This window comes from Lycium ferocissimum, chromosome 6 (assembly GCF_029784015.1).
Source record: "Lycium ferocissimum isolate CSIRO_LF1 chromosome 6, AGI_CSIRO_Lferr_CH_V1, whole genome shotgun sequence".
Taxonomy (NCBI): domain Eukaryota; kingdom Viridiplantae; phylum Streptophyta; class Magnoliopsida; order Solanales; family Solanaceae; genus Lycium; species Lycium ferocissimum.
Genome location: NC_081347.1, coordinates 5,298,656 through 5,317,587, shown reverse-complemented (window position 1 = coordinate 5,317,587; position 18,932 = coordinate 5,298,656). Strand labels below are relative to the sequence as shown.

General features: G+C 34.8%; 3 protein-coding genes across 5 annotated transcripts; all 3 read left to right on the top strand.

The window, feature by feature from the left end:
- The first annotated feature begins 1,452 nt into the window (after positions 1-1,452).
- On the top strand, positions 1,453-14,385 carry LOC132059046 (protein ARV 2-like). Of its 2 annotated transcripts, none has more exons than XM_059451519.1 (11): positions 1,453-1,579; positions 1,729-1,878; positions 2,468-2,515; positions 2,623-2,712; positions 2,816-2,861; positions 3,065-3,147; positions 3,252-3,346; positions 4,326-4,392; positions 4,495-4,570; positions 6,151-6,352; positions 13,983-14,385. In XM_059451519.1, exons 2-10 carry the CDS (start codon positions 1,756-1,758, stop codon positions 6,261-6,263), a joined length of 741 nt encoding a protein of 246 aa, XP_059307502.1. In that variant the 5' UTR covers positions 1,453-1,579; positions 1,729-1,755; the 3' UTR covers positions 6,264-6,352; positions 13,983-14,385. The 2 variants fall into 2 exon arrangements, with proteins under 2 accessions (XP_059307502.1, XP_059307501.1); XM_059451518.1 differs by lacking the exon at positions 13,983-14,385 and adding an exon at positions 6,447-6,859.
- LOC132059045 (uncharacterized) lies at positions 8,554-11,357 on the top strand. 2 transcript variants are annotated; one of them, XM_059451517.1, is made up of 2 exons: positions 8,554-10,197; positions 10,597-11,357. In XM_059451517.1, exons 1-2 carry the CDS (start codon positions 9,145-9,147, stop codon positions 10,654-10,656), a joined length of 1,113 nt encoding a protein of 370 aa, XP_059307500.1. In that variant the 5' UTR covers positions 8,554-9,144; the 3' UTR covers positions 10,657-11,357. The 2 variants fall into 2 exon arrangements, with proteins under 2 accessions (XP_059307500.1, XP_059307499.1); XM_059451516.1 differs by having other exon boundaries at positions 8,566-10,202; positions 10,597-11,354.
- Positions 11,706-13,920, top strand: LOC132059047 (protein ARV 1-like). Its single transcript, XM_059451520.1, has 3 exons — positions 11,706-12,462; positions 13,026-13,073; positions 13,168-13,920. The coding sequence occupies exons 1-3, from the start codon at positions 12,340-12,342 to the stop codon at positions 13,345-13,347; spliced, it is 351 nt and encodes a 116-aa protein (XP_059307503.1). The 5' UTR covers positions 11,706-12,339; the 3' UTR covers positions 13,348-13,920.
- Positions 14,386-18,932: the final 4,547 nt, after the last annotated feature.

Genomic DNA, 18,932 nt, shown 5'->3' with positions numbered 1-18,932 from the left:
TTTCACACCATGAATGTATAAGTTAAAATGTATTTATTATATGTATGTATAATAATTTTGAATTCCTTTGAAGAGGAAACTCTACCGAAAAATATTTTTTAATTTTCTCATGTTTTGTTGGTCAAAATAATTTGAAAAATACTTTCTCAAGAGAAACAAACTTATTAAAATGAGAAAAATGACATCCTAATGGAAGTAGGGAAATAAGTTCCGTAAGTGACTTTCCAAATTCATTTTCCATTAGGAAATAATTTCCGTAAGTGACTTTCCAAATTCATTGTCTCCTTCCCAACTATCCAATGCCCCCAACCCCAACCCTTGACCATCCCACCCTTGGCACTCCTTGAACCCTCTCTCCCTAGCCAATCTCACCCGCTTAGTGTTTAACTAGATTATTAGCCTATTTGGATGGGCTTAAAAAAAGCAGCTTATAAGCTGGAAATAACTTATAAGCTAAAAATAAATAAATTGGGGTAGCCCAACTTATTTTTTTGGCTTATAAAATTTTCGCTTATAAATAATTTAAGCCAAAACGAGCTAATTAATTTTTTATTTTCGCTTATTTTATATTTTTTTGCGCGATTGCGCCTTCTTTTGGGGTGGTTTTTAAATTTACCATATATAAATTTTTTAAATTCTCTTGAGATAATGTGTTTGGCTTACTTACCAAATACTAGAAAATAAGTAAGAAGCCCAGTTATTTCTCGAAAAATATTTTCCTTCATACCAAACACACCCTTAAGTAAAAAAAAAAAAAGAAAAGGTTCATTTCGCTTTTTATTTTTATACTTTGCTTACCTTTTGTTGAGGTCCGCAAATTAGAATTCCTTCCAAAAAGGGTCTTTACAAAAAACTGCAGATAAACTCGAATTATCTTATAACTTTCGTAATTCCTTCACAAGTGTACGATACTCGCTTGCGAATTTTTTTTTAAAATTTCGAGTGAGTTCGAACTAACCTACGTTTTATTATTTTTTCATAGAGTGGATGAATTAATTAAATGACCCCCTATAAAATATAATAGAAACATTAAAAAAAACAAAAACAAATCTATGTTGTATATAAATTCTGAGATAATGTGTTTCACTTTATTACCACATAAGGTCATTATTTCTCGAAAAATATTTTCCTTCATACCAAACACACCCTTAAGTAAAAAAAAAAAAAGGTTTCATTTCGCTTTTATTTTTACTAAGAAAAATTAGTCCTCATTTACAAAAACCATAAATAAGAGACAAAAACAGATGGATCTATTATATCGAGTTAATTAATTAAATAATCTTATAAAATGAATATAGACATATAAACCTCATCTATTCACCTTTTATATATTAACTAAATTTCCTCATTCCCATAAATAAGAGACAAAAGATGGGATTTATTATATTTTTTCGAGTTAATTAGTTCACTCTCATATGACCCTTAACACAGAGGTGACATTTTGTAGAGGGACACCAAACTCTTTAAAAAAGTATTGGAATTATCAAAGAAATCCTTAACAGATGAAAAAATGAGGGAAAATTCTTAGTCTCCAGATCCTCACTGACCATCCGTACCCTTGCCGATCACAGCAGCAAATGTAAAGTCCTTCTCTCTCTCTCTATATATATATATATAAAATCAAGTTTGTATTGCAAAATCACCAATTCGAATGCTTTCCTGATTCAATTTCACTTTTTTTTTTTTTTTTTTTTCAAAATTCCGTGACATATATTTTTCTTTTTACAGTATTGAGGTGCTAAGTATTTGTGGAAAATGGAGATAAAATGTGGTAATGAAAGTGAAAAAGAGATGAGTTATAGATGTGTTGAATGTGGATTTTCAGTGACAACACTTTACATACAGTATTCTCCTGGCAATATCCGTCTCATGAAATGCGTATATTTTCTTTCCTTACCCTTCCAATTTTCATTAATAGCATATAATTATTATTATTATTATACTATTCATTCTGTCCTAGAATAAGTGTTGTTTTAGCTCTTTTCACGCTCATTAAGAAAAATAATAAATACAAGGTATCATTTACTAAGTTGCCCCTATTTATTACCCCCTCCGTCCCAATTTATGTGATATAGTTTGACTAGACACGGGGTTTGAGAAAAAGAGGAAAACTTTTGAAACTTGTGGTCTAAAACAAGCCATAGATGTTTGTGTGGCTGAAAATCATTTCATTAAGGGTAAAAGGGGAAGTTTTCAGTTAAATTATTTCTAAATATAGAAATGTATCATCCTTTTTGAGACATATTGGGACAGAGGGAGTAGTTGTTTCTTGAGAATAGAGCACTAAGAAGAAGTAGTTCTTTAATATAAGGCGTATAGTTGGAAACAATTACCAATTATTGTCTTGAGTTCTTAAAGCGACAATTGTTTTGGGACAAACATTTTTTGCTAAAACGACGCTTATTTTGGGATGGAGGGAGTAGTTTTTTATGTAACATTGATTTTTGGATGCTCTACATTGGTGCAGGGAAATTGCAAAGCAGTTGCTGATGAGTACATTGAATGTGAACTTATGGTAATTGATACAAGAAATGTTTTTTTAAGAAAAGAAAAAAAGAACGCGATTTCTATGTATAGACTTCATTCTTGGTTTAGTTCCTAATTGTTTGTTTTGGAATGTAGATATTGGTTATTGACTTGATTTTGCATAAAATTAGAGCCTACAGACACTTGTTCTACAATAGGTTCTCTCGAGGGACTTTGGATGATGAGGTACCTGATAGTATATTTCTTAGTTCATTATTTGATGTGTATATGTAGATGTGGCATTACAAACTCCTCTGTTCTCTTTTTCTTTCTTGTTCGGTTTATGCAGGTCTTGTTGTGGAAATTATCTCTCGGCTTCCTGATTTTAGATGCTTGTATCCTTCTAATCGCTAGTTCATGTTCACCTATATCAAGTGTTTATCTATATTTTGTGTATTTCAACAGTGCAACAAATGAGGTAACTATTGGACTTTATTGAACTACGAATCAGAATTCCAGTTCATTGAAATAGAGCCCTCTGTTTCTAAAGAGGGCAACCTTTAAGACATGCATTGTTTAATGGCCTTAACTAGTAAAGACCAAATGTTGGCGGTATGCACAACTCAAGATGAGAGGAGTTTGCCTGCAAGCTTTGCCTCATTTCTGGGGCTTTGTGGAAAGGTGCGTACCTTGAAATCTGTATTAGTTCTATTTCTCTGCCTAATCGCTCCTCCTGTCGATCTAGATCTTTGTTTTAAGCATAATGTGATGGTTGCTGTGGTTAGGTGCTCGTAGGAGTCTTCTTTGGGAATCTCATGTTTCTTGGTATAATTCTATTTGGCACAAGGAGGTTTCTGAATTCAACAAATGGAGATTCAAGGTAAAGCTTTCCTTCATCTTATAGGTTAGTTTATACTCCCTCTGTTTCAATTTATGCGAACCTATTTCCTTATTAATCCGTGCCAAAAAGAATGAACTCTTTCTATATATGGAAACAATTTACCTTTATGCAATGATTTATAGCCACACAAACTATATGTCACTCATTTAGAACCACAAGTTTAAAAGTCTTCTCTTCTTTCTTAAACTCTGTGTCCAGTCAAATGAGTTCACATAAATTGAAACGGAGGGAGTATTTGTTATGATTTTTAATACTCTATTTGCCCAAAATAATGTCCCTTTTTCTCCTTTTGGACATTCAAAAATGTTTGACGCGATTTCATTTACATGTTATTCTACACAACATTCTGGACAGAACTTCCTGTTGGGTATGCTTTAACCACTCTATCAGCACCACGTTGAGCCTCTATATATTTTATAATCAATAAGTACATGTGATCTGCTGATTAAAAGTCATTTTAAGTGTAACAATTTTGTTAGCCTTCAGACAAGGACAGCCTAAGGTTTTTATGGAGCTTTAGAGTTTCTTAGTGTCAGTTGAGTTTGTCTAAACCTATCTAAGATTTGAATTCACTAAAATTTTCTTACTGAGTAGAGAATGGTAATCCTATCTTTCTTTTTACATTTAACCAGACAAATTTGTGAAATCAAGGATTAGGTGGTGAAGAATGATACGCTGGATTGGGCTATCTGAATCCTCTCTATTCATTTCGTTCCACATATTAGGTGGACAATTGTAAATTGACGAATGTTAACCTACCTTACTCTTTTATTTCGGGTTGGCTCGCATAGGTGGAGTGATTAAGGATCAGATGATTACCTCTAATATTTAATTGGAAAATACATTTCATGTGAAGAGGTTTTAGTCTAAATTATTTCCTCAGACGTCAAGTTAGTATATTCATCTTTGGAGCTGAAGTTGATTATGATTATTGTTTACTTGGATTTTAAATCAACAGATGTAAGCATATATTGCTTTCGATCCTCGTTTCAAGTTACTTCAAGATTTTCGTTATTGCCATGATGGTATGTTCTTTGCTGTCATTTGGCCACATATTGTAACAATTACTTGGAAACTTTCTTGTTTTACAATTATACGTTTCTACTAATGTTTTTATTTATTTACAGGTGTGGGAGTTTCCCTCTTCCGTTGTTTTCATCATTAAAATGTTTGTCGTGTCATCTAATGCACTGGCATTACTGGGTAAGAAGTTCTTTTCAAAATAATTTGAACTTTGAAGTATGTGGACTAGACTATTTGTCAGTTTATGAAATTCGTCTTACGGTGGAGATTTAACCTTTGCCATGAGAGCTTTCTGTTTCCATCTCCAATGTGGAAACTTAAGTCATTCAAGTTTGGTCTGAATCTAGGCTAACATACACGATCTTCTATTTTGCAGAAATTTTATTTTATTTTTTGTATATTCCTTAAACTCCCCGCCTTCCGAGGTAGGGGTAAGGTCTGCGTACACTTTACCCTCCCCAGACCCCACATTGTGGGATTTAACTGGGTATGTTGTTGTTGTATATTCCGTAAACTGTGGGCGACCCTCTGCCTACATAAATTATTGCATTAAACGGAGTGAGAGAGTTAAAAAACGTTTAGGTCCCTGGGAGAGAAATGAGAGGTACTTTGTAGGTAAAGAGGAAAATATTTTACATTAAAGCACATAACCTCTTAGTCTTTTGGTGTAAAAATGAAAATGTACAGGAAGTAGACACGATGGTTTATTTCCTCAGTTGGGGAATTGGTGAGTGGACTTGGGCATAAATTTTCGAGGCCAGAGCTAATTTATCCCCATTTTGATAGTTTAGTGTGCCAGGTCTGCCCGCTAGTTTTGACATTGAGTTCCCTGCTTGTGTAACTCTTCTTGAATTTAGTTAAATGTCATTGGTTGTGTCCCTGTGAAGGCCTAAAGATGGAAATACATGCTTTGTGACTTTGGGAGTGAAGGTATTGGTTGGTAGGATTCATCAGAACCTAGAGGTTATGATGTTTTATCCTTCCTCTGAGGAGTTAATGCTTTGGTGTTCTTCTTAACTTATCTGTTGGATTGATATACTCTAACATTGGCATTTTAGAGATCGTCTTATGTGTTTTCTAAGAATTTAGCAGTTTTCATCAGTATAACAAACATTAGCAGAGTGAGTTACAGTGAGAGCTGACTGGGTATAAAGCACAACTGGGAATGCACATGGCTACAGTACAATCTGGATTGTTGAAGATGAAGGAAAAGAAATGACGAACCAGAATGTGGTGCATGTTTTGAATATTGACCAGGAGTTAAATTGCTGTGTCACTGCCAAACATTTGGTCATTAAAAGATAATACTGTTAGCACTGTCTTAACCATTGAGTTAGCTTGATAGCTATATGGAACTCTTAGAATTCAGATTAGAATTATATTAATAGAGTTGTTCTGTAGGTTGGTTACTAGATATCACTTATATTCCTATAATAAATTTATGGGTCCTCATGGGTCATATCTTGGCTTTAGTAGTTGCTTCTTGGTGTCTTCTACATTATTCCTGCTTCTGTGTCCTTACAGGCCCAAATAAGTCGACGTTGCCACCCAAAAACAAAGAGAACATTCTGCCTCCATAACAGCTTTGTATACACATCCTATGGTGGAATTTTTTTAAGCTTTCTATTGGGGTTTCAAGGGCTTGAGAAAAGAATTTCTTCTGCGGAGGAACTCTCTTTTTCATCAAAGAAGATCTTTTTTGTACAAGTTTGATATTTGTAGTGTGTTTTGATGACATACTTTACCCTATTGTAAACCAGTGATCACGGATGACCGCATGATTAGATGCATATGGATCTGCTTTGCTGCACATGCCATGAAATTCCTTGTTACTCAAGGTCTTGGAGCATATCGAAAGCTAGTTCTTTGGTAGTCATTTGGCAGAGTTTATAGATACATACTCTTTTAAATGGTTGCATCTGGCATTGGCTTGAGGGTGATTTCAAATGCCAAATGGTTCAGGTGATGCAACAGAGGTTACTTAAATCACGTTCCCCTGCTTTGATCTTCAATAACTTTTGAATCTAATATATTGTGGTTTATATTTTGGTTTTAGGCTGAAGATCCCATCTTGCGTTGCTCCTGAGGGGTGTAAATCAAGGCATTTAAAATCGTCTCATTAGACTTGGGTACCCTGAAAGCTGGTCGTTTCTTTTGTCTATAACATTTCCTACCTGTTGCGTGTCCAACATACTAGAATAAGCAAGTTGGTGTTCTCAGATCGGAAAATTTGACTCTGATGATCGCTGGGATGCCTGAGGGGCATAGTTACTCATATTATGATAACATTGTTCTATTTTTTCATGTTTTCAATAGAGATTTATGTTCTCTGGATAACAGTTCATTTAGAATGTAGGTTAGCATTAATCAGGAGAATCATCTATTAGCACTATTCTGTTGTTATTACCACAATTAATGCTTTTATAGGACAATGCTGATTCGATGAGTTGAAGAATGAATCTTAATTCATTCAATATGTATGCAGTATCTAGCTTTAGAACATGGGAGTTAAATTTTTAATTTTGATTGTGAATTCGAACATGGAATGTAAGTTTTTTGAAGTGAAATTTACATATTTGAGAACATGAAACAAGTACCCTGATGCCATTGGTGAACCACCAAAAATTGCCGCAAAATAGATAAACTTATAAGAATAAGAGTTTGTTACATGATCACCTAGAGTCTTAAAATTCCGGATTCGCCTCTGGACACTTATATGTTTTGTTGATAGATGGTTAAAAAAGATTGTGCGATTTTCGAAGAGTTTAATTGATTGTGGAATAGCAAATACGTCAAAGAAAGTGGGATACATCTAATTATGAATTACAATTGTATACATATATGTTTCATCTAATTAGGGATTATAATTAGACACGGCATTGTTCCCTATCTTGTATATTTCACAAAGTAATTACACTTGGAGAGAGACATAACCAAAACCTCCAAGGACAGGACTCAAAGCTTAATACACTGATAATAAGTTCAGGTAGCTAGAGTATAGAGCACCAAAAAAGGGAACAAAGTACCCTTGTAATTATACCTAATTCAAGGTGGTTCAAAGTGCTACCCTGAGTGTTTCTTAGGTCTAATCCTAAAGGAGGGAACCTGGAGTCTCTCCATTCTTAGCGTTCCTATGATATCTTGTGGAAGATATCAGAGGTTCTTAGCTAAGAAAAAAAAATGAAAGTATTACATGGACGTTTTATTCAATTTACTCATAACACTTTCATTTGATGTGCATCGTATATGTCTTCTTAAAACTTCTATATGAAGAAGCTCACTGGGGGAAAAAATCCTAATGAGGTAAATATGCAATGGACCTCGTTGGAAACCTTTACTAGGAAAACTCACTGGTAAAACTCTAAAAGACATTGACAAAGGGAAAAAGTTACAATACGTATACTTTTTTGTATGATAGTACAGCGATCCGTCCAGCTTACACGTACCTCAATTATTCTACTAGATATCTATTATTTTTCATCAGTATAATTATCGGGTACTGAGCCCCGCAAAGATTAGATAGATGCTTTTTTTTTTCCGACTATTAACATCTAAACCAGAGACCTCATGATTTTTCTTCCATTAATTTTACAGTATCTATTTGGTTTCACATTAATTTATCGATCCGAAACATTTATTTTGTGATTCCATTTTGACGAATCATTTATATAACTGCACTATTCAATAGGTTTAGATTTCATATTCTCGTAATAATCTATATTTTTTCAACGCTATATTACATTCATAAACGTTTGTCATATATTAATTTCATTTTTTTTTTTACCTGACATAGTTCATCGAGATCTCATTAGTCTTAGGTACCTAACTTTTCTCTTGAGAGTATGCTAGTCACATCAAGATTCTATTCATGAATTTTGCTAACTCGTCGAAAATTCATCAATCGAATGCCGAAAGTTACAACTGAATATCCACATAAGATAAAAATTACAAAATAAACCCACAACATCATCGACACGTGGTTGAATTCAGCATTCATATCTCATGCTTGCTTATAAATTTCATCGTGCAATCTAAGTGAGTGTAAAAAGAGGGGGAAACATAGGTTTAATGGGTGTAAAAAAGAGAGAAGTTAGGAAGTGATAGAGGGAAGTAATTAATAATCTCGGTTGATAAATTTGCGACGATTTTTATTTTATGTGAAATGCGGAGATAGTTGATGTTCTTCTTTTGTCACAAAAAAAAATTGTTTTATGAGTTTGTTTCAATAAATTTTTCTCTTGCATATTTTCACATGTGATTTTTCTCCGCGTAATTTCAATAGGTAAGAGGAAATTAAAAAGAGTCCAAAGATTCTTTCGTTCCAGGGATTAACACAGTCTTTTTTGCCATTGAAATTTCGCGAGTTTGGGGAAAAATACTTCTTGCAACCTAATTTTAATAATAATCATCTAAAACCAACAAATAAATGGGCCAAGCAGGGTAATTCATGAATAAATAATTGAATTAACTTTAAAGTCAATTAAATAACGTAGTCTAAGGTTTATCAATCACAAGAAAGGAAAACATCCTAAAAACAATTATGGAGGATATGTTGTTGGGGAGAGTCACGTGAACTGCATATGGTTGTTTTTGACAATTTCTAAACTTTTAAATATTTTGAGCATTTTAAGGTTTGTTGGGGGGTTGTGTTTTATAAGTTAAGGGTTGGGCCAACTGTATAACCCTAAGGGAAAAGGAAAAGCCAAGTATAAGTGTTGAGACGAGGAGAGGAGGACAAGGAAGGGTGCTGTGCAATGGAAGTAGGCAGGTTTGCTGTGATTTTCCGTGCTATGGGAGATAATGAGGATATGTTTTATCGCGTGGAGCTTGAGAATACCTTGGGGGGCAGAAGAAAATTGAAAAAAGGGGACAGAAAAACGATTTCTCCTTTTGCGTTGCTCTCTCATGAAAGATTTGGACGGGCAGGAAGCTGGGACATTATTGGTGATGACATCTACTGGATTGGCGGAATCAAGTTGAATAGTGAGGGGATGACACGCGTTTGTAACGAGTTGATCAAGCATAACATGACTAGTGATGATCCTACGGTTTGGGAAACCGTATCTTCTTCCATGAAAATTCCCCGTGCATCACCCTTCTTCACTGCCGTTGGTGGAAAAAAACTATATGCTGTTCTTGGCACTGCCTATCGTCCCCCAGATGAGGACGAGGAACTTGCCCCAGATTGGGACAGGTGTGGTGAAGTTTACGACATCCAAGACAAAACTTGGCACTACCTAGATCCTGATGTCGAAGATTTTTATGACTATGATCCTTTTGATGCTGCTTTTGTCAAAGGAGAAAACGGTGAGCCCACCGATATTGTCTTTTATGACCCCCCTCAACGCCCTCTCATGTTTTTCAATTTTCATTCGAAAACGTTGAGGTTCGCCCCTGATCCCTCCTCCTCCTTTGCCGGCTGGTTCTCTCATCCTGACAGCCCTCCACTATTCCATGCTATCAATAATTTAAAAACCGTCTTCCATAACAATACATTCTATTGGTTCGCCCGTGACCTGCGCTTGTATGGTTATGATATTGTTTCTCAGACCTGGTCCGTATCACCATCTCTTAAAGATCGATGCCCCACCCTCCAATTTCGGCCTTATTCCCCCATTTTGATTGGCCTGGGAAATGGAAAATTTGTGGTCATTCTTGATGAACCTATACATCCTCCTTCTTTAAGTTTCACAATGGCCTTCCTCGCCGTGCAAAAACAGCAGGACAGCTGCATCTTTAGTGTATCCGTGGAGTCACTTCAGGCCTTCTCCCTTGATAATCATCCCCTTCCCTTCTTTGATGCCAAGGCAATGTGAGCACTCTTCCCTTCCTTATTTATGCTTCTGTTTCAACTTTGTAGTCAGTTTTGGCTAATTCTGGAAGTTAAATATCTAATACTTGAATTGGTCTATTTCGGAGGTCTCTTTTGAGATTTTATGACAGATTTGACATTGGGAATGTCCCAAAACTATAATTTGATAGTCTTATAATTGTGTATGGTACCAGCAAAAGGAGTAACATTGTCCTAGACCGACACTTTGTTGAGGGTCTCTCTTGTTTCTTGTAACTAGCCATCTTCTTGATGCTTTTCTTATTGAAACACAAAATATTATGACTGATTTCCCCTTAGTCTTCTGCCCTTTTCTCCTTCTGTGCACCGTTTAGTTTGCTTGACTATGCTAATGATTTTCTTAACATGAGTGTAGAAAGTTGAAGAATACTGGGTTAGGCACCGTGCGCGGACAGCGAAAGACCGAGAAGATTGACTCAAGAACCAAAGCTCTCATCTCAACATTTGTAGTTGGTGGCCTGGGAATCCTCTTGGTTAAGAGACTGCAACACCGAAACTGATTCTTCATCCAACCATTTTCTCACTGTAGAGATGTTTCAGTTAGATAGATGCTCTTTTTTTTTTCCCTGACTAATAACTTCTAAATTAGAGACCTCATGATTTTTCTTCCATTAATTTTACAGTATCTATTTGGTTTCACATTAATTTATCGATCCAAAACATTTATTGTGATTCCATTTTGACAAATCATTTATATAACTACATTATTCAATAGGTTTAGATTTCATATTCTCGAAATATTCTACAATTTTTCTACGCTATATTACATTCATAAACGTTTGTCATATATTAATTTTTTTTTCTGACATAGTTCTTCGAGATCTCATTAATCTCAGGTATCTAACTTTTCTCTTGAGAGTCTGATAGTCACATCAAGATTCTATTCATGAATTTTGCTAACTAGTCAAAAATTCATCAATCGGATGCCGAAAATAACAACCGAATATACACATAAGATAAAAATTACAAAATAATCCCGCAACATCATCGACGCGTGGTTGAATTCAACTTTCGTATCTTATGCTTGCTTATAAATTTCATCGTGCAATCTAAGTGAGTGTAAAAAAAGGGGGAAATATGGGTTTAATGGGTCTAAAAAAGAAAGAAGTTAGGAAGTGATAGAGGATAGTAATTGATAATCTCGGTTGATAAATTTGCGGTGATTTTTATTTTACATGAGATACGGAGATAGTTGATGTTCTTCTTTGGTCATAAAAAAAAAATGTTTTATGACTTTGTTTCGATAAATTTTTCTCTTGCATATTTTCACATGTGGTTTTTCTCCGCATAATTTCAATAGGTAAGAGGAAATTAAAAAGAGTCCAAAGATTCTTTCGTTCTAGGGATTAACACAACCTTTTTCGCCATTGAAATTTTGCAAGCTGTGAGAAAAATACTTCTTGCAACCTAATTTTAATAATAATAATCATTTAATAATAATAATCATCTAAAACCAACAAAAAAATTGTTTTATGACTTTGTTTCGATAAATTTTTCTCTTCCATATTTTCATATGTGATTTTTCTTCGCGTAATTTCAATAGGTAAGAGGTAATTAAAAAGAGTCCAAAGATTCTTTCGTTCTAGGGATTACCACAGCCTTTTTCGCCATTGAAATTTTGCAAGCTGTGAGAAAAATACTTCTTGCAACCTAATTTTAATAATAATAATCATCTAAAACCAAACAAATAAATAGGGTAAGCAGGGTAATTCATGAATAAATAATTGAATTAACTTTAAAGTCAATTAACTAATGTAGTCTAAATTGATAAATAGGGTGTAGAAGAGCTTTTATGATTTTGCAAAACCTATATACTATATATTGCAGTGGGACCAGAATATAACCATTGCAGAGTGCAGGGTAGCAGATGGAGAATCAGTTTCAGAAGAAATAGGAAAATTTGACAGGGTTGCTAGACTTATATGCAGAATTGGTGGAACTGACATCAATATCGGTCTAGTCCTATAAAATCAAGTTTGTAAACCAAAAACACCGATTCAGATGCTTTCCTGATTAAATTTTAACTTTTTTTTTTTTTTTTAATTCCCTGATATGTATTTTTCTTTGACAGTATTGAGCTACTAAGTTTTTGTGGAAAATGGAGATAAAATGTGGTAATGAAAGTGAAAAAGAGATGAGTTTTAGATGTGTTCAGTGTGGATTTTCAGTGACAACACTTTACATACTGTATTCACCTGGCAATATCCGCCTCATGAAATGCGTATATATTTTCTTTCCTTACCTTCCAATTTTCATTACTAGCATTCTTAGTATTATTAATGCCAATATATTACTACTCCCTTTGTCTCAGAATAAGTGTCGTTTTAGCTCTTTTCACGCCCATTAAGAAAAACAATAAATACTACGTATCCCTCATCCCTATTCTCTCGACACCATTTGACCCGACGATAAAAGCTTTAAGAAGAAAGACTTTTGAAATTGTGGTCCAAAATAAAATGTTTTGTATATTGGTGTATCGAATCATTTCATAAAATTAAATTGTTTAATTTATATAGAGAGGTGATATACTTTTGGATAGAAGCTAAAAAAAGAAAAGTAGCACATACAATTGAATCGTTTCTTAAGAATTGAGCACTATTAAGAAGTAATTCTTTAAAATAAGGGTATAGTTGGAAACAATTAAGTACTAATTATTGGCTTGAATTCCTAAAGCGGCAATTATTTTGGGACAATTTTTTTTGTTGCTAAAGCAACACTTATTTTGGGATGGAGGGAGTAGTTTTTTACGTAACATTGATTTTTGGATGCTCTACATTGGTGCAGGGAAATTGCAAAGCAGCTGCTGATGAGTACATTGAATGTGAACTTATGGTAATTGATACGAGAAATGGGAAAAAAAAAAAACTCAAATTCTATGTGTGGACTTTTCTTGGTTTAGTTCCTAATTGTTTGTTTTGGAATGTAGATATTGGTTATTGACTTGATTTTGCATAAAATTAGAGCCTACAGACACTTGTTCTACAATAGGTTCTCTCGAGGGACTTTGGATGATGAGCTACCTGATAGTGTATTTCTAATTCATTATTTGTTGTGTGTACGTAGATATGGCATTACAAACTCATCTTGTTCTCTTTTTCTTATTTAATTTTTATTTTTGTTCGGTTTATGCAGGTCTTGATGTGGAAATTATCTCTCAGGTTCCTGATTGTAGATGCTTGTATCCTTCTAATCTCTAGTTCATATTCGCCTATATCAACTACTCACTCCGTCCTACTTTGTTTGACACTTTCCACTTTTCGAGAGTCAAAAGAGTTGTTCTTTGACCGTAATTTTTTCATGTCTTTTAAACATTTTAAATTATTAATGATGGTGACTTATAGTACCTTTTACGTAGTTTTCAAATATGTAAATTCTATTTTGAAAAATTTAAAGATTCTATGTTCAAACACACGGTCAAAATTAAAAAGTTTGACTCTCAAAAAGCGGAAAGTGTCAAACAAATTGGGACAGAGGGAGCATTTATCTATATTTTGTGTATTTCAACAAATTATTGTAGATAGTTCTTCTGTACTTCAACATTTCAACAAATGAGGTAACTATTGGACTTAATTGAACTAAGAATCAGAATTCCAGTTCATTGAAATAGAGCCCTCTGTTTCTAAAGAGGCCAACCTTTAAGACATGCATTGTTTAATGGCCTTAACTAGTAAAGACCAAATGTTGGTTTGATCTTCAAAAACTTTTGAATCTAATATATTGTGTTTGATATTTTGGTTTTAGGCTGAAGATTCCGTCCTGCGTTGCTCCTGAGGGGTGAAAATCAAGGCATCTAATTAGACTTGGGTACCCTGAAAGCTCGTCGTTCCTTTTGTCTATAACATTTCCTACCTGTTGCTTGTCCAACGTACTAGAATAAGCAAGCTGGTGTTCTCAGATCGGAAAATTTGACTCTGGGATCGCTGGGATGTGCCTACGCCAAACATGGAGAGGGGCACATTACTCATATTATGATAACATTGTTCTATTTTTTCATGTTTTCAATAGAGATTTATGTTCTCTGGATAACAGTTCATTTAGAATGTAGGTTGACATTAATCAGTAGAATCATCTATTAGCACTATTCTTTTGTTATTACCGCAATTTATGCTTTTATAGGACAATGCTGATTCGATGAGTTGAAGAATGAATCTTAGTTCATGCAATATGTGTGCAGTATTTAGTTTTAGAAGATCTCATGTTTACTCAAACGTTAAAAGATACTCCCTGTGTCCCTATTTGTGGCACCATTCGAATTTCGAGAATTAAATGTTTTAATTTTGATTGTGAAATCGAACATGGAATGTACGTTTTGTGAAATGAAATTTAAATATTTGAAAGTACCCTGATAGCATTGGTGAACAACCAAAAATTGCCGCACAATAGATAAACTTATAAGAATAAGAGTTTGTTACATGATCACCTAGAGGAAAAATAAAACGTGTCAATCATACATAAGAAAATATTAAATGAGTAATGTGGGAGAGATCAAGCTTTCTATAAATACAATTCCATCCACCATGGAATTAGATCGAGGCCATAATTCAAATGGTCCTTTGGATGTCCTAAATACGAAACCATTACATTTCTTACTGCCGCAGCGTAGTAGCACTTCACCATCTGCAAACCTATATATCGGTTTGGCTGAATAAAGATCGGTATTTTGTATTGTTTACAATTCAGTCCAATATTCCTTGACACCATAGTCTTTCATTACCCCCAAAAGTGCCTGCCCCCCCTCATTACAAGTAGAATAAACGCAAAGCATCCCTTCTAATACAGAAACACCAACTTCGGGGATACAAACGATAGTATCATCCCAAATTGCTCTGGCAAAGATATCTCTCTGTATACCTCGTTTGAGATGCTAAATGATAACAGAAACCAATAAATCTGCTTCTCTTTGTTCCAACCGACGGAATTCTTCCATTATTACCGACAGAATAGAACACAACCCAATGAAATGCTCCATGTACAAATACCAAGGGATCCGAAAGCTGACTGCTATCCCTCAAAGGGATAATACTGCCATTTGGAGGGTTACAATTTTTTCTCCAAGAACCACTTTTAGCACGAGAATCTCACCGGATGGTTTTTGAAAAGATTGACCATTCAGGTGAATTTTAAGTATCTTAGAGTCATCACTAGTTGCATCGCATCCCAATCCGAAAGTAGATTCAAATAGTCTAAATTCTGGATGGGGAAGTACTACTTCTCGGTTCCAAAGCAAAAGTCTTGATCAACAACTCCGAGAAGAACCAACTCTATCCAAAGCAAAAAGCGGGGTTTGTACCAAGTGGCGATCAAGTTCATCCTCAACCGACGATAAAGAAGAGGAATAGAATTTATACTTATCATCCTTCCTCATGTCGTAATGCATAAAAAGAAATCTTAGGGAATTCAAGTTATCCTTGTAGAGAAATATAGCGTAAGAAAAGAACAGAAACCTTCGGCAAGATAGTTAACTAAGATCGAAAGATTGAATCTGGAGGAAGCTTTGGAAAGGCTACTTGAATTGCTTTAAGTTTGTGTTTAACTTGGCTGATTATAAATGTTCAAAGTCACCGATTTATACTTGTTAATGGTTCTAGATATTATTCTAGATACATAAGAAAAATCTAGTTACTCTTATCTCCTACCACTATTCTAGACTATCATGATATTATTCTAGATACAAAAGGATTCTAGACTATCATGATATTATTCTAGATACAAAAGGATCTAGATAATTCTACCCTCAACTACAAATATCTAAGTGTCTAGAATTTCTAGACATTTCCTAAGCATATATATCAAAGATATTACAATATAACTTTCTAGAAACTCTTCTAAATATCTATGATATTTATTCTTCCAAAAATTAAATTTAATAATTCACACTTCCCCTTAAAGTAATTTTTTGGAAGCTATCCCGAACTTGAGAAGAACCTTAGATCCCTCAACAACATTTTCTCGACACTTCTCTTCCTTCTTCAAATGATGATGATTTTCCGCTAATAATTGGGCCTCCAAAGAAACATGAATACGTCTTGATAAAAATTTCATCTCTGTTGCGGCCAGACTTGACAATATTTCTTTTTGGCCTTTGCGAACCACGTGAATCATCTTCATACTGAGTTTCACATTCTTGAGTTTCATGGAAGCTCCTTGACATTCGTGTTATGGCCCGAGCCGGGTGACGATTGACCATTAATTTCCCGCGAAACACCACCGTAGGATCCACCAGTGCCCTTTTCAACTCCTCAATGAACCGTTTGTCTTTTGAGCATCCGAGAACCACACACACATAACCTCTTCATTTATTTGACCGTCGCTCTCTATCCGCTTCTAGTAATCCGAGCTAGTGATTAACTTTTTATGACCATGATTGACCAAAGACTTCAACTTCCACTCAAATGCTTTCAAAATGGTCACTATTGTCATATATAGTTTCGTACACTCAACTTCAACATCCCTCACGTCCGACTTTTTATTACCACCTTTATCCGTTTCGTTGATTTCGATAAGCGCCACCACGCCGTCAAAACTCACCTGAAGATGACACCCATGCCTTCCTTCTCCACGTAATGGACCGTATTATCTCTTGAATCCAGATTTTTCGAAATCGGGCGAAGCCACAAGCCTCGCCTACGAAGCACCTTCCCTAATCCTTTTCTTCGTCAAAAACTTCGAGCCATGTTGCTCTCTTTTGTTTGGCAATATCTTTTTATGTGTCCCATTTTACCACACCCGTAACATTTCGAGAGTCTTCTTATAGTTATTAGTAGACTCTCTCTTTTCACGGGGAAACACTTTCGAGATCGAGAGCGTGGCGTATCTTTGAATGTTTTTCCTCAGTTCCTCTCTTGTCTGCCATAAAGAGCATTTCCTCCCCTTCTTTAAAACATACACTAGCCATCTGCTGATGGTTGATGACAACAAATTCTCAAACTCCTCCAAAGTGTAAGCCCATCCCCTTGAATTATTCAAAAGGAATATATTCTTAAACCACGAATGATATTCTTCTCATTCGTGCTTCTAGATAGCCTCATCCGGATTTAATAATGAGATCTCCGAACATAAGTTCTTAATCTTTCAAAAAAGTAATAGAAAGATTACCGAGTGGTGTTCGCCAATTCATTCTCCAATATTCGTAATGTCATCCTTCTTGTTGAACAAATTCGTCCTCCAAATTTCACGAGCCGATTTTGCACTTATAATATGATCAAACAAGTTAGACGGACCTCTTTAGATGAACTCCACCTTCGCATTAATCTCGTTTCACTTGTACGTTATTTTCCACGTCGCAGAGGACTTGTGTAACTACCATTAACAACATCCCTAAAATCCTCACCCATAAGGTATGACTCCATACATGTTTTCCATACCTTGTAATTGGACTGATTTAACAACTCCATCCCCAGTCTATTAACACGACTGCTCAAATCCATTTAGAAACCAAGCTTGAATCTACTAACCCGATCTTGAAATAAAACCCGGTGGCTATGGCTCGATACCATGTAGAGAAAATATACCGGAAAAGTAAATCGGAGAAACCTTCGCTAGCCTAAGATCGTTAACTAAGATCTAAGATTCAATTAAAAGAAGAGGAAGCTTTGGAAAGGAAGGTTTACAATTGCTTTGTTGTGGTTGGGTTAACTTGGCTTGATTACAAATGTTCAAAGTCACCCCTATTTATACTTGTCTAGGGATGGTTCTAGATATTATTCTAGATACATCCATAAGAAAAATCTAGTTACTCTTATCTCCTACCACTATTCTAGACTATCATGATATTATTCTAGATACAAAAGGATCTAGATAATATCCTCAACTACAAATATCTAAGTGTCTAGAATAGACATTTCCTAAGTATATATATCAAAGATATTACAATATAACCTTCTAGAAACTCTTCTAAATATCTATGATATTATTCTTCCAAAATTAACTTTGATATTTCACAACCCTTGGCATGACTTTGATGCTTCATCTTAAAGTAAGGGTTGGAGGTTAGATCCCAAAATTTTGAAACACATTTGAATCGGAAAAGAGACTTCACAGGTAACCAGCTGAGGATGTCCATTATTATTTCCTCATGGAAGTGAATTCCGATGGCACCCTAGATCGAGAGGACAAAGGCAAGTGCTTTAGTAGTTTAAATCTTTTGAGCTCACACACACATATATATAGGGATTTAGTATTTGAAAGAAGTTTTTAACCATAGCAAACACACGCAGTCGAAGCAAGAAGAATTTAAACTCAATTGTAAGTAACACCTTTACACACTGTGAAATCAAAACTCACCTGAGAATCACCAATATTCATTTGCTCTGTAGTATTATTATTTGAGGGCTCCACAACTGCGGTTTGATAAAAAAATCGTGGTTAGTCAAACAACGGGCGAATCTACAAGCCTTCTTACGGGTTCAGCAGAACTTAGTGGCTTGTATTGTATTTTAAAATTCACTTGATGGTTGATATGTATAAATAATTATTCAAAACTTAAATATATTATCCTTTTCTAGAATCCAGAATGCATAACCTCAAAATTATAACTCGCATAGTAACCGATTCTTCAATTTTACTAATACATGTTACTTCGTTTGTTTTGTTTATTTTGCTATTATGTTGTCGTTATTTTCCTTTCTATCCTGCTTCGGTTACACTTTCTTTTAACTAAGGCTCTGTCACAAACAACCTCTCTACCCCATA

Coding starts and splice junctions, on each gene's coding strand:
- LOC132059045 (XM_059451516.1), top strand. CDS start 9,145: ATGGAAGTAGGCAGGTTTGCTGTGATTTTCCGTGCTATGGGAGATAAT. Junction 10,203..10,596: donor TTCTTTGATGCCAAGGCAAT/GTGAGCACTCTT, acceptor ACATGAGTGTAG/AAAGTTGAAGAATACTGGGT.
- LOC132059046 (XM_059451519.1), top strand. CDS start 1,756: ATGGAGATAAAATGTGGTAATGAAAGTGAAAAAGAGATGAGTTATAGA. Junction 2,713..2,815: donor GAGGGACTTTGGATGATGAG/GTACCTGATAGT, acceptor CGGTTTATGCAG/GTCTTGTTGTGGAAATTATC. Junction 4,571..6,150: donor TAATGCACTGGCATTACTGG/GTAAGAAGTTCT, acceptor ATTGTAAACCAG/TGATCACGGATGACCGCATG.
- LOC132059047 (XM_059451520.1), top strand. CDS start 12,340: ATGGAGATAAAATGTGGTAATGAAAGTGAAAAAGAGATGAGTTTTAGA. Junction 12,463..13,025: donor ATATCCGCCTCATGAAATGC/GTATATATTTTC, acceptor ACATTGGTGCAG/GGAAATTGCAAAGCAGCTGC. Junction 13,074..13,167: donor ACATTGAATGTGAACTTATG/GTAATTGATACG, acceptor TTTGGAATGTAG/ATATTGGTTATTGACTTGAT.